Source organism: Numenius arquata, chromosome 7 (assembly GCF_964106895.1).
Source record: "Numenius arquata chromosome 7, bNumArq3.hap1.1, whole genome shotgun sequence".
NCBI classification, from domain to species: domain Eukaryota; kingdom Metazoa; phylum Chordata; class Aves; order Charadriiformes; family Scolopacidae; genus Numenius; species Numenius arquata.
Window position 1 is genome coordinate 15,653,783 of NC_133582.1, and position 15,580 is coordinate 15,669,362.

A 15,580-nucleotide genomic window follows, 5' to 3' on the forward strand; every position below is an offset into this window, starting at 1 on the left:
ACTGGAACAGGTTGCCCAGAAAGGTTGTGGCTGCCCCATCCCTGGAGGTGTTCAAGGCCAGGCTGGATGGGGCTTTGAGCAACCTGGTCTAGTGGGAGGTGTCCCTGCCCGCAGTAGGGTGGTTGGAACTAGATGATCTTTAAGGTCCCTTTCAACCCAAACTATTCTGTGATTCTGGACATTACTAGTTCTCTTGCTTACTGCTTCATAAATGCCATTCCTGAGACAAGCTTCTGTGTCCCAGCTGCTATTACACATGAGATTTTGGGGACAGAGGAAAAATGGGGGAAATGTGGTGATAAACCTGGAAGTAGTAGTTAGAAGACTTTAAGACTTGAAAAAAAAAACCAAAACCCCCTCTTGAAAGGAGTTGAAAGTATATCAGTCTAGAACACACTCCCTCTTGGAAAATAAATAGGTTTTGTCACAACTGTATCTGTGATGATGAAACCTAACAAAGTTTCGTGTCCGTTTTGTGGTTTTGCATATAAAAGCTTTTTCACAATATAAAACCTGTGTTTGTCTTTCGTGCTTTGTCTCCTAGCCCTAAATTTTATAACTTTTGGGGTTTTTTTCTGCTTGGAGATGATGAATGTATACTGTTTCTGTAATGCATAGATGGGAAAGGAGAAGGTTCTTATAGACTCTCTGATAAACACATTTATCAGCTTAATTTAAATTGGTTTTGGCTGAAATTATAGCTTATTTTTCTGCATGATTTTAATATAAATCCTGGACAGAATTAGAAGTTAGTTATAAGAAAACATTTGAGTTAGAGAGTAGGACTTAAATCTCAGAAAAATGAAGTTGTCTATGTATATGGTATATGGACATCTGGCTATTGTACTGTAAACAGTTTTTATGTTTGTAAAACTTTTGGAAATCATTTGTATCATTTACCATTATAGAGTCAGAATCTGTGTATGTTGTTTAAAAGTCTTTTTTTTAATGGATAAAACAGTGCTGTTATAAATACAAGTACAGATGGAGAGTAAGGGCTTTCAGAAAAGTCCCGTCTATCTACAATTATTAATAAGCAATAACTGTCTATCAGTTACAGCTATGATCTATCTCACTCCCTTCAGTATAATCTTACTGTCCTGAGAATGCCACTTGAGACATTAAGAACTGAAACAACTCAGACCCGACAAGAGAGTTTTGATATATTTGAAGATGAAGGACTTTCAACACAGGGTGGAAGTGGTAAGCCAATAAGCCTAATGAAACTAATGTTGTTCGTCATGAGTACGTTTAGAGTATGTTCTACTTAAGTTTACTTTTGAGAAACACTTGGGTATTCCATATTGATCGGTAGTCTCATAACAGTCGTGAGTTAATAAAAGATTACATAAAGTGTCAATTTGAATTTGAACAATGCAATTTCTAGAGGTGATTCATCATTGTTTTTTTTTAATTTGCATTGCAACTCAGGGAGATAATTGAGCATGCTGACATTTCTCAGCAATTGATTCTTCAACTGACTTGTAAGACTCCCAATAGGAATGAACTACAAAGAGAGTGGGAAGCAATAAGTGATTAAGTACTAATAAATCTATTTTGTTTCATATTAGAAAATATTGACAACAGAGGAATTGTATGAAGTTAGTATCAACTTGATTTAGTAAGCTCTATCAGGAAGTCTAAGAAAAATTATTAAGTTGAAAACTGCAGCCTTCACTTTGGATCTAACATGTTCGTAAGAGTGTAAAGATGATCGGCCAGACAGGAAAACTATTTTCTCTCTCTTTTGCTTTGCACTTCAAAAAAAAAAAAAAAAAAAAAAACAAAAAAGCATTCCCCTGAAATTCTTAATACTGAATTTCATTCTGTTGAAGTTGGGGTTTTTTAATGTTTTATTGCTCTGTGACTTGTACTGATTATCTGAATGCTTGTCAAAAAATTAATTATTTTTTTTTTACTTTTTAGTATTGTACATGTGACACCACTTTTTTCCTTGTTTAATCACGAAATATCAGCAATAACAGTGCTACCTTTGATTCATAATGAATACATTGCTGTAAAAGTGGTCGCAAACAGCTCTGGAGATACAACTAAGCTTCTTAGGTAGTAATAGAACACCATGCTTTTAAATACACCACTGGTAAGCGGAACAATAGGATAGGAGAAGTCTGCTCCTATTTTGCGTAACACTATCAACTTGACGTGGAAACCAGCTTAGATGCAACACAGAGTGTGGATCTGTGCTTGTATTGGTTATAAAGAGGCTCAACAGCCTCTCTGCGTTACCACTCTTAGTCGTAGTCACCTGCTGTGTAACCTCTCTTGCACAGAAAATATAATAGCTATCCTAAAGTAACTTTGGTTCTTTGAGGTAGAAGATGAGTCGTGCAATTCATGCTATCTCTTCTAACCCAAAGCGAATCTTCTGAGGCACTGAAGAAGGAATTTATTAGTCCCGCTTTCTGTACCTCCAAAGGGGCCTCTGAAGGTCTGACAAGCATTCAAATACTACAGCCAGTGGCAGCCATAGAAAAATTGGAAATCCTAGTAAATGCTGAACTTCAGCATGTGCCTGAAGTTACCTGTGTTTGGTGAACTTCAAGGATGCGAGTAAATGATAGGCTGAGTTGCAGTCAGGGAAAATCAAAATAAAGGTCCAATGACCTGGATTTTAAAACAGTTCAATACAGGTAAGCTTTTTTCTTAATTGCTAATGTGTTTTGATTGTAACAACTTCCCAGGCGTATTTGGCGTTTGCAGTAAGCCTTACGAAAAGTATGTGTGGAATGGCAAACTTCTGGAGGCAGTGAAAAATACTGTTCATCGTGACTGGCTGCTGTATATTATTCACGGATTCTGTGGGCAATCAAGTATCCTTTTTCTGTTGTAATGAATGTTGGTTTATTGACTTTTAAAAAGTTTGAAGGTATGAAATACATTGAATTATTTCCTTGTCATGTAAATACTTTTCCATTTTAGAATTATTAGTTCATTTTTATTTTCATTACTTTTCTAGGTTTTATGGCTAAACGGGAAATATGGTTATGTTCTTATTGTAGGGTCCTGACAGACTGCATTCTCAGTGAGGCAGTGTTTGTAAGCATGGGGTTTAGTAATAAAGAACCTGAGAGGCTCAGCTATATTTCTCATTGGTATTTGAGGAAGGAGAAAAAAGCTAAACAAAACTGAATTGCTGACATAGATATGTTCTCTTATTGATCTCCTTTAAAACGTTTTTTTAGTAACTGAGATTTGCAGAAATTCTGTTTCTGTTGAAGATGCTTTTTGAGTGACAATAGTCTTTGCTCTAGGTATTTCGATGAGCAGATGTCGTCTTCCCTCTTTCTTGTGCCTCCCTTCTGCTAAGGAAGAAATGGTAGTCACACTAGACATCTGATTCTATCCTTTTTGGTTTTAATGAAAAATAAGAAGTCTAAAAGAAAGCCACTGCTGCATCCATAGCTGTTTGCTTCTGGCTGTCAGTTGGTGTTACTTAAGTAGTTGCAAATTTATCTACTTTTGCAGACAAAGAATTAGAGGGTGACTAATATACCTGATCTGAAAGTCGAAGCTCCCAGGCTTTAATCCTAGTATTCACAAAAGTAATATTTGCATCTCATGGTGATTCTTGTACCTATTTTACCTCCCTTGTCACTTCATAAAATAGAAATACTTCTCTTCCAAATGTTGTGAAAAGTGGTTGATGTATTGTAATGTAGATTCCCTTTTCAAAATTTTTCAAAATGATTGTTGAAAAGGGCAATGCTTTCTCCCAGCTGCAAAAGAAATTTGGAAGCGATACTCATCTCTGTTAAGGAGATTTTAGTAAATCAGATGTTTCACCTTCATACACCTCTTTTAGATTTTTTTTTTTTTTTTTTTTTTTTGCTTGCATGGAGTGAGTGAATGAAAAATTGCACGTGACGTGAACCTTAACTTCTTTTTCAAGAACTGTTAATATATGGTCGCCCTATATATGTCACCCTGATAGCCAGAAGATCAAGCAAATTTGCTGGAACACGTTTTCTGAAACGAGGAGCAAACTGCGAGGTAAATTAAATGTGATTTTAGGGGTTCCTCTCTGCCCCCTTTCCAACAATATGCAAGCTTAAGCTTGACTGACTGGAGAACTGAAATGTTTTAGAGGGTTGTTAAGGCTTTGGTTTAAATTATGCTATTAGAGAATATTATCACAGCTATCATTACATTTTTAATTCAGATAATAAAGCTGTTCTTAAAATAATGTCTTAACTGGCAGTTCTTTTTTTTACATTTACAGATAATGTTACTGCCCAAATAGAGGAAAAAATAATAATCGTAATAATATACATTTAGGGACAAATGGGAATTTGACCTTCAGTGATGTTCTCACTACTATGGTTTGGTGTTTTACAGTTTAATTGTATTGTTTGTAATGATCAGTTCACTGTAATTCATGCAGCTCTGAAGTGTCCTGTCTGCATCATGTGTATTTCTGTTTGTTTTAGGGTGATGTTGCTAATGAAGTGGAAACTGAACAAATACTTTATGATGCTTCAGTTATGTCGTTTTCTGCGGGAAGTTATTCTTCCTATGTTCAGGTTCGAGGATCTGTCCCTCTGTACTGGTCTCAAGATATTTCAACTATGATGCCTAAGCCACCCATAACGTGTATGTACAAATTATTCTTTGTGGTAGTTTATGAATGGCTCTGTGTCCCAAAGGAACACTTGAGAGAGTATGTGAAAACTAAATTTGCAAAAATGAACACATTTTTGGGAGGAAGTCATAATTGAAGGTAAACCAATGTTCTTCATAATAAACATCATGGCATACGAACATTCAACCATATAAAAAGCTGTATTTGATGAAATGGAATAGAAAAAAAATCTCTGTCTTAGACTTCACATTCAGAAATGGAATACAAAAAACTTCTGTTTGAAGATGTCCACTTTCTTTGTGCTTATTATTTTATATACAAAGTTAGTTGCTTTTATCTTAGTATTGTGGATACGATTTTGAACCTCTTGAAAATGGTGGAAAGCATCTGGGCTAAGTTTAATGGGGCCAGAATAATTGCACTTTGTAAGCATCTCATGGAAGTTTTGGTTAATAAGTCACTTCCAGTTTGGAAAAGGGAAGATTTTTTTAACAGCTTTGCATGAGAAGAGGGGAGAGCATGTAATTGTATCATTACTGTTGGAAAATTAGTATGTATTTTGTGAAGAGTACTTTTAAGGGAAAACGATTTAAGTGACTGCAGTTTACTTAATATAGTCCTTAATGTATGTATTTGTTTCAGTGGACCAAGCAGATCCTTTTGCGCATGTTGCTGCTCTTCACTTCGACCAAATGCTTCAGAGATTTGGCTCTCCCATTATTATTCTGAATCTTGTGAAGGTACAATATTTTGAATATGTTCTATATGTTTTCTAATTTTTAATATGATGGTTATTTCTGTATGGTCTTCATGAAATTTTGGTTGTGCTCTAAGCTAATACTAGCTTATAAATGACATTTTCTCTGTACATCTCATCCTACATGGAATAGTACATAGCTCTCTAACTGCTTTCACAGTAGCCCTTCACAAAAAGACGCTGTCCATGTTGATAGACTTACGGCATCCTTTTGTTATTGTTTTCAGATTTTTGCTATTACCCCTTAGATGTGAGTAACTCCAAATAAATTAACCACTAAATTTAGTTTAGCACTAAAAAATGCTAAAATAGTATGGTTCCATGCAAAGTGAGGTACGTAGGCTTCTTGACACCGATGACTGAGTTATTTGAAGTATTATGATAAAGACTTATCTTCTGTTGTTTACTTGGACTGGTAGAGTCATGGAAGTACGAGTGAGAGAGAAGACTGAAGCATCTGATGATAGATAACGGGCAGTGCCACTGGCGGTAGGGCTGGACTGATGGGGGGGGCTTCATGGTCGCTGCAGTAATTCAGTTTGCTGCTGTGTGAGAGGCTGTGGTACAAAGCCTGTATTCTGGGTGGCGCTGTAATTTTGGTTATTACACCCTGTATTTGTGTTGCAGATTTTTTTTGTTTCTTTTTTTTTTTTTTCTGTTCTGATCCAGACACTTTCTGCGGTGGTGTCTGTTTCCACATTTGAGTTTAATATATTGATTTGTTTTGCTTGAATCATATCTTAGTTCTTTTTTTGTCATTAAAAAAAATAATTTATTGTCATGTTGTAGAACTGTGTTCAGTACATAACAGGATCTGTTATGTGCATGTAGGATCCATTCCTAGTATAAAAAAAGTAGGGAAAATACAAAAGGAAGGCTTTTAAAACTCTTAAGTTGTAATAAATGGCAACTATACAACCTATGTTCTATTTCTAGAAGCTTTCCTGTCTAGGAGTGCTTTTTAGACTCTCCAATGGTCTGTGGAATCAACTTAGGATGGCATTTGTTGACAAGAAAATGATTTTATCTCTTGCAGCCATAGCTTTCAGAAGCCATTGTTATAGTGTGAGCCTGGGCTCATATAACCTTGACACGTGAATTATTATATGCTTTTATTCACAGAGCTTTTGATACAGTGGCTTAAATGCGTCTCTTTCTTTCCATCTCTGTAGATGCTCAATATTAAGGTGCTAAAACTCGTGTCCCTTTCTGACTTTATGTATCGCTTAAAAACAAAAACCCCAACCAAAAACACATGGGTGGGGAAGAAGCCCCCAAACCTGAACACCTTTTTTTTTTTTTTTTGGATGTTGCTTTTACACAAATAATACATGTTTCTATCTCCAGCCCTTTTATTATTTGATTTCTTAAATGTTGATAAAACATAAATCTATGTCCTCCTTTATCTGTCTATACTAGAAACTTGCTAACTAGTAATGAATGTATTAGGCTTCCTTTGGGCTTGTTTATTTGTGACTGCTATTACATATTTAAAGCAGTTTCTATAACAAGTTCAGTATAGGTTTTAGACTGGATGAAGTTGAGAGGAAAGCTATGCTAATATACAGAGTGCCAAAACATATTGTATATTCAGTGAATGGCAAGACAATTCCAATTTTTTTTTAAATTATTGCAAGGCTGGGAGTTGGCAGCTGTTGTTCCCCATCACCTGTCAGTAATGGAGAAGAATTTGCCTGCATCCTTGTGTATCCCAGAATTGAATGGGATACTTTCCTTTCTGCCTGTGTTTTTCCTCCTCTCTTGTCTTTGTCTTTTTTTCCTCCTCTCTTTCCTCCATATTAGCACTTTTATTAGTTTCATAGAGTCATAGACTCATAGAATTGTCTAGGTTTGAAGGGACCTTTAAGGTTATTGAGTCCAACCATCAACCTAAGACTGACAAAACCACCACTAAACCACGTCCCTCAGCACTGCATCTACCTGTCTTTTCAGGATGATGACTTAACCACTTCCCCGTGCAGTTTCCTTGTGCTCTTCTTTGCTCTTATAGGGCAATTTTTCTAGCCAATGATTATGCACAGTTGAGATAAGTGACTTTTGGTACTAGTACAGGTCAGTTGTTGAAACCCCAGAATGTTTAGACTTTTTCTGTCTCTTCTGTTCTTAATTTAATTGTACTAGTTATGAAGAAATGCCTGCTGTTGTTACAGCTTCAACTTCTAACTTCTGTTATACATACATACATATATATGTATACAGGTTACATAGATTTGTTAATGAAAATTGTAATGTTAACTTCCTTTTATTCTTGCTAAAGGAACGTGAAAAGAGAAAGCATGAAAGGATTCTTAGTGAAGAACTTGTTGCTGCTGTGACGTATCTCAACCAGTTTCTACCCCCAGAGCATGCAATTATTTATATACCCTGGGATATGGCCAAATACACTAAAAGGTAGAAAAGATCCTTCTTTTTAATAGTGCTCTTAGCCACAATACAAATAACTGCATGCTACTGAATATCTTTATTTTCAGTTGAATGTAGATTAGGAATGATGGGAGAATTTTATTAAGATTTATGGACAGAATGAAACTCCAGCTTTTTGAGGGATTTTTAATGTTTTCTGTGGATTCTTACCAAAGTGGAGTGAGGCCCGAAAACATTGAAATTCTCTGCAAAGGAGAATTTTTGAGAAAAGCCACAAAATAACCCTATCAACATTCACTCTTTATTTTGAATGAGTCAAAACAATGCATTTTGTCAAGTCTTCCATTTCAATCATTGAATTTATTAAGTTACAAAATTTTGGAAAACATGGGGTTTCACATCAATCAGTCTTTTCCATTTTCTCTTCCAAAAGGAAATGAGGGCATTAATTTCAATGTTATAAAACATTCAGATTATTAGAAGCATGTATCTTAGAAAGGCAAATATGTTCTGTAACTTCTTATTCTGTAATTTTGGACAATAGAATGCTGTACTAGTACCATGTGAAAAGGATGAATGTTTTCCTAAACATAGAAATATTTACAAGACACCAACATACTAAATCTACAGGTGTAGGTTGCTATTCTTAAGTTACACACAACTTGATTGTGAAGTTCTCTGACCTGCATATGTCTACTGTATCTTATAATGCCAAAAATTCTAGAAGAATGACAAGAATTGTTGGATCAGCTTTCACGTATCTGTTACTATATCAGTAACAATGGAAAAACTGGTATAGTTCAAAGGGCAGGAATATAATTAATGTTTGTTGATTTAAAATTTTATGAAAAAAGCTTTGGAAAACAATCCTTACTCACTATTTGAGATTACAGGTTGGTTGATACAGTTGATCATGTGGGTGTGAAACTGTTACTTTAAAATTTGACATGTTTTCACACTACTTTTTTTTTTCTAAAATGATATTGTGTACAGTTATGTGTATATGCAGTTGTTTGTGTCATGATTAAATAACAAATCTCAAAATAAGGATAGATTTCCTCTCAGAAGATATGCTAGATGCAAGTTCTTGGGTTTCATATGGAGTGATGCTGATGAAGCTTAGTGGTCTGCCCTATATGGGAAATGATCAAAGGATTCCTCTTCTTGCTGTAAACTTGATGTGAATTGATATACATATCTGCCCTAGTACAGATATAAAACAAACAAACAAACACCTGATTAATTTGAACAAGATAATTATGTATGCAAGCAAGAGGTATTTAAGATTGGAAGATAATGCATATGTCTGCCTAAGGAGTTGACAGTTTGAGGAATACTGAGAATCTGTTTACTTTAACATCTAATTTTAAAGTAAGTTTGCTGGAAAGTAGTCCCAGTGGAAATGTTCCAAAATATTGCTTCTGTCTCAGTATAAGCAATCTTTAAAAAATAAATAATTGGTTTTGTTAGTTGAAATGTAAACAATGTAATAAAATCTTTTGAAAATAAAATTATGAGCAAACAGAAGTTAAAGTCCCTAACAATGAATGGATGGGTGTCCTGATCTGAGCAGGAGGTGCAGGACATCGTTAAGGCCACCCACAGACACAGATGTTACTGAACAAAACAGCACCTTGCAAACAAAATGAGGGAATACGATTTAGCATAATCATATATCCTTTTCTGCCTCATTCTTATTTTGTGAATCTCAGAAAACTTGGTGGAGGAAAATTAGTGTGATACGAAAGTCAAGGAGTTTTAGATTTTTGAAGTCTTCCACTTCTAGTTTATGGAATAAGTTTTATTAATAAATAAACAAAATTGCTGGGATGCTATCAGTGTCTGTTTCCTAAGTCTGTAAAATCTAGGAAAACTATAGACATAATTACTGTTGGATAAATAAAACCGTGATGCGAGTCTTCCTTTAAATCATTTTTGTTATTAAAAGACTTTCCAAGCAGTGAAAATTTTTTTAGTATTTATGTATCTTTATTGTGTGGTTTGTGTTTTTTGTTTTTTTTTTTTCTCTCCTCAGCAAACTTTGCAATGTTCTTGATAGACTGAATGTGATTGCAGAAAGCGTAGTAAAGAAGACTGGATTTTTTGTAAATCGACCTGATTCCTACTGCAGTATCTTGCGGCCAGATGAAAAGTATGTATAATTTAATTGAGGCATAATGAATCATAGCTATTACTTGGAAAGTTGTCTGGAATTTCTGTATAATACATTATTTCTTAATTTAAGGCTTAAACTGATGTGAAAAAATGTAATTTGGTATGAAGTTATAGGTAAAAGTATTGGAGTCAGAGGCACATGCTAAGAAATAATAATACACTGAAAAATCTATGGGGAGTACAATTATGCTGCTGCTGTTCTATTTATAATGAACTCTTACTTCAAACCATTATTTCTAACTTGTAATCTGTGCTATGTGTGTTTATATAAAGTTGTGGTTGGTTGTTTTTTTTTAAACTTTAACCAAAGTAATCCTAAATTTGGGGGTAAATTTAACAAAGCAAACACTGTTTGGAATTTAATAAGTGGCTTCTTTTCAGGCATACTAATAAGATAACTATCATCTAAATGTTACTGATTCTGGTGTTTTCCAGTGGATTTTATGTTATTGATATATACAAAATTTAAAACTTTTTTTTAGAAAAGAAACTGTATTTGCTTAGGCTGCTGCAGAGGTACAGTGCTTTATTCAGCTGAATTCTATCAAGTCCTGAAAATCCAGAAGTAAAATAACTTTCACATTAAAAGTTCAGTAAGTTTTTGATTCAAATTTTCATGTTAGGGACCTAATTCATCATTACTCAAATGGGCAACCATATTTTACATTAGGAGCATCCTTGCCTTTTCACCTTATCTTTATTTAGAAACAGTCTGAGCTAAAACTCTCCTAGGCTCTCTTAGAGCTTTTTTCTGCCATGCAGTGCAGCAGATGTGGCGACTGCAATCTTGCATGAAAAAGATAAATACATCCATATAATGCTGTGTTCTGTAGAGCTAGTCCGGTGAGTCTCAAAAGTAGTGTGTAGGCTTGCCATAGCAGTGCTCCAGGCAGGCTGGGTAATGCTACTGGTTCCAAAATACTCAGTAGTTCATTGGTTACTTGCACCAAGCATAACTACTCCCCTGCCTCAAAACGTAGTTAACTTCTGATTCATTTTCTCCAGCTCTGGGATATAGCTAAGGCCTGTATAGAATTGCAAGACCTGGACAATATGTATATATGTATTCAGTGTGTATGAGGGTGAGACTTAAATCAACCAGCTTGTGCTACGGTGTGTGTTATGCCTCTACCTTCCAGTCATTGGCATTGTACCTACTGCAATTTTTGTGTATTCAAAACCCAATCTAGCAACACTTGTGTTGATCTAACTCTGTTTTATGGAGAGCAAAGGAAATATTTTGTATGGCTTTAGGCTGTTTCTACTTTAAGGCTAGATTTTCTTTTTGAAATGCAGTTTAAATACAAAATCTTGCTATTGGATAGCGTTTTCATTGCTTTGTGCTATTCAGGGATATTAAATTTGCTTTGTGTCAGGTTTTTAATTGTCACCCTTTCTCACTGAGCAGTTCAATACGTGGTATGATCTGTTTTTTGTCTTTTTAAAGATTTGTAAGTAATTTTTTTGTTTCCCTTTCAGGTGGAACGAACTGGGAGGTTATGTTGTCTCCACTGGTCGCTTGCAGGTACTAAAATATACTCTGTTAACTCATAGTTACAGTGATGTAGATCAGCACTCCCAAAGGACCAGTGAACCATTTCATTTAAATATCCAATTGGTGATTCACAGATTGCTCTTAAATTAATGTTTGTAGTAAACAACATTATTGCAGTCCATCCCAGAAACCCATTTGGGAAATAGGGCTTGAAGTCCTTAGGTGGTACTTCAAAACCTTATGCTGTTCAAACTGTATTTTTGCTGTAGATAGTTTGAGAAATGCTCATATTTTAAACTAATTTCTATTACTACTTAGTCTGTAGTGCTACCAGTGTAGCAGCACCAGTTGCGCTACAACTAACAGCAGCTGCATTTTAACAAATGGCATAATTCAATGTTAGATAGAAGAGGTGGGGTGTAATCATACTTAAGTCTGGTGACATATTCATATACGCGAAAATGCGTTATTAAAAGCAATTTTACCACTGCTGAATATTCTGTACACTGTTGTAATTTCCATCACTAAAAGAAAATACTACTAGAAGCACTGCTTTCTTTAAGGTCAGAAAAGTCCTGACTTAAACTATAGAGTAACAGATTTATACTTGAATGTTATGATTGTATACTCAGAACACAGGGTGTATTCTTAAGAAGCATTAGTCGCTTATGACTTGCCATTCATCACTGAAATAACACAGTCTTCCTTTTTAAGGTAAATCTTTAGGGCTGTTTGTAGGTTGAAGAAGAGATGTAGCTTGTGTGACGATAGAAGCAAACATATTTTGAAAGTGCGGCTTACAGCAGTCTAATGTAGCTTGCTAGAGAGAAATTGCTTTTTTTAATGTTTTTTAAGATTGTCTTTGCTTAAATTTTTTGTGAACTGATATAAAATTTGGTATTTGAGATTTGACAAGCTTTGGGATAGTAGGGGGGAAAAGTAATAGTCATGAGTGTAGTAATTTGTTATTTAAAAAAGTCTCATTTGGATTGCTTTACTAGACTGGAGTTCTCCGAACCAATTGTGTGGACTGTTTGGATCGCACTAACACAGCCCAGTTTATGGTGGGAAAATGTGCTTTGGCATACCAACTCTATTCATTAGGATTGATTGATAAACCTAATTTACAATTTGATACAGATGCTGTTAGGTAAGATATATTAATGAAGTGTGTCATAGTTTTATTTTTTAAAGTGTCAAGAGATTAGGAAAAGTATGTCAATATAGAAGAGTGCAATTATTTCTTTTGGAATGATTTAACAATGTTTATTCATGCATGTTTAAAAAATCGTCCATACTTGAAATTTTCTTGAGAAAATCCAGTCACACTGAAAATCTGGTCTTCTGGAAAGGTGTATTAATCAGGCTTCTTCCAAGATAACTGCTTGACTTCATTCTATTTATATGCCTAAACTTGAAGCAAAGAGTTTCCCTTTTAAATAAATGTAACAAACCCCCCACCCCAGTCTTTTACAATTACTTCACTTGCTTGAAGCAAAGTGCAAAAAAAAAAAACCCCAAACACACAAAAAACAAAAACCAACCCAAGAACAACAACAACAAAAAATACAAGCAAAAACCCCAAGAAACCAACCCCAAGCCCCATGAAATAAGTACATGCTTTTACAGAGAACGCCAAACTGATATTTGTATAGGAGTGCATCTTACCTTGCTATTTCCTACTTTTCCTTTGGAATAATTTTGTGCTTTTTGATTTATCAAAGAAAAGTTTTCAGCAAACTTGTTCTCTTGAATCAAGTATCGGCAATACTTACTCAAGCATCCTCAAGTGTGTCACCTCCTTAGGATAGCCCTGTTTTCTGAAACTGTTGTCTTGTTTTTGTCATTGATGGGGTGCTTCTTGATAATTTTTCTTATTTGGACTGTTCTCAGTTTGGAGTCTACTGCCAAATACTTGATGCTAGAGGACTGTGTTGCTTGTAGCCAGCTCTCCTTGTTCATTTCAGCAGGCGACTCTTTCTACCTTCTCACATCATGTTTTTCTGGCCCCAGCAAATGATATCTGACTGCCCTTCACACTTCTTACAAGTCGTGTTTATTCTCTTTGTACCTTTGAGCCATCATTATTATAACTAGGGAGATTTTTTGGAAGATATGTTAACTTCTGGACCCTGTGGACTTGACAGAAAACATAGCATTGAGATATTGGCATGAGATGTTGGCATGTTCTGTCCCATTTAGTGTATTTAAAATACCTTCATTTGTGAAGCTATACGGTTTGTATTCTTGCTGTATAGTAGGACATGTTAAGCTTCTCCCTGAATATACAGAAGTGCATATTCTGCAGTGTGAGTGCATTCTGATATATTATAAATTAGTGAAAATCTTACAGTCTAATCCTTCTTAGCAATTATTGTGTCTGAATAAAATTTCCACGTATATCTGACTAAAGAATAGACATAGCTTTCAATTTCAGTGTTTGTAAGGTAATAACATGTTTTAATGAAATACTTGTTTTTGTAAACTAGCAGAAGCAATTAGAAGAAAACATATTGCTTATTAAACAGAAAGACTTTATTATTATTATACTTTGTTATTTTTTCTCTTAAAACCTCTTTTCAGCAGTTTGATAGATGTCACATTTTTCTTTTTCTTCAGATTATTTGAAGAATTATATGAAGATCATGGAGACACACTTTCTCTGCAATATGGAGGTTCTCAGCTTGTCCACAGAGTAAAAACCTATAGAAAGATAGCTCCTTGGACTCAGCATTCCAAAGATATTATGCAAACACTCTCAAGATACTATAGTAATGCTTTCTCAGGTAAATTTAGTTCTAAGTGCTTTCTTTTAAGCCGTTATTTGTTAAACATCTTATAGTGATGTTTCAATAATCAATACTATGATCTTATGACAGAGACCCTTTATACTATAACTTCCAAATAATTCAGTAAAATCTGATGGCTATCAAATGAGTATTTTGATTTGATTAAGTCTTTATCTTATATCCTATGCAAATGCATGCTGTATCATGCAGCCTCATTTGATAAAAGCTAGTGAACTGATGTAAGAAGTATTTAGAAAATGTACATGTGTAGCACTGAAATTGCTAGTGACGTTTGTAGATCAAGAGAGACGCAAGTACCTGTAATAGAGCTGTTAAAATGATGGACAGAAAGGCTTCCACAAATAGAAGGAAACTGGTAAATCTCAACACAAGTAGAAGGCTTCAAGTGGAGTATTTCTTGTGACGTTCTTGGGGTCTTCAAACAAAAAGCAAGCTCTGATGCATGTAATTGTCTTGCATGAATAGAAGCTACCATGGTAGAAAAAACAAAACTAAATTTAAAAAGCAAGGTGCACCGAGTAAATAAGCTATTTTTTGAAATAAATAAATTGTACAGTATTAGCTTACTGCTTTCTAGCTCGTATCAGTCACCAATACTGTTCTAGTTTTGTTTTGGACAACATTGCTAAGAAAAAAATCTCATTGAAAAATGCTGAGCTATACCTTATGCAAAATAACTGAAAAAAATGCTTAGTGTTTTTAGAATTCATGAGAAAGATCTAAAAGAATGATCAAAGGACAGTCTAAGGCATGTCAGGATAACAAACGTTGAGTGCTACTGTGTTCTAAATATTTTGCCAGTCCTCTATGACTCTTTTTCACAAAAGCTGCATAGCCAGGTAAGGAAGTTGCCTTTTTTTTTTTTCCTAGTAGACAGCAATTATTTAGAAACTATGTGCATTTTAAAACAGAGTTGGACACTAGCTAGAAATACTTAAATAATCTGTGGTTTCTTTGGCTGAAGTTATTGCTTTTGTCAGTGACAATTCTGTGTATGTAACAAAATGTGAGAGAGAGCATTTAAAGTACTGTTTCTGGATGTAATTCATGTAATTTGTGTATCATATTTGCCCAAATTAAATTAGAAATGGAGAGCTTGTTTATTTCAGTGACATAGTCTGTTATTGTTTGCAGTGGCAATAAGGTATGGCCTCATCAATTCTTATGAGCAAAAGGCATCACACTTGCAGTATCACCTGCACTGATGAGTGCAAGGTAGAACAAATCTCTGAAGCTGTTCCCTGTTATGCCAGCTATTAAGGCCACTTAGGTTAGGTGGAAGCTTGGGCAAAGTTCTAGATCCACATCCGGAGATGTGGTCTGCTCACAAGGGTAGTCAAGATATGCATGTGTTTTAG

The 15,580-nt window shown here is 34.9% G+C and overlaps 1 protein-coding gene across 1 annotated transcript in view; it reads left to right on the forward strand.

The window, feature by feature from the left end:
- FIG4 (FIG4 phosphoinositide 5-phosphatase) overlaps positions 1–15,580 on the forward strand; it is a 63,010-nt gene that overhangs the window by 16,734 nt on the left and 30,696 nt on the right. The window contains exons 6-15 of the mRNA XM_074150623.1: positions 1,055–1,203; positions 2,703–2,831; positions 3,911–4,011; positions 4,449–4,611; positions 5,243–5,340; positions 7,636–7,769; positions 9,778–9,894; positions 11,397–11,442; positions 12,414–12,562; positions 14,032–14,198. Of these exons, the coding sequence (XP_074006724.1) occupies positions 1,055–1,203; positions 2,703–2,831; positions 3,911–4,011; positions 4,449–4,611; positions 5,243–5,340; positions 7,636–7,769; positions 9,778–9,894; positions 11,397–11,442; positions 12,414–12,562; positions 14,032–14,198 (1,253 nt within the window). The remainder of the gene's footprint in view (positions 1–1,054; positions 1,204–2,702; positions 2,832–3,910; positions 4,012–4,448; positions 4,612–5,242; positions 5,341–7,635; positions 7,770–9,777; positions 9,895–11,396; positions 11,443–12,413; positions 12,563–14,031; positions 14,199–15,580) is intronic.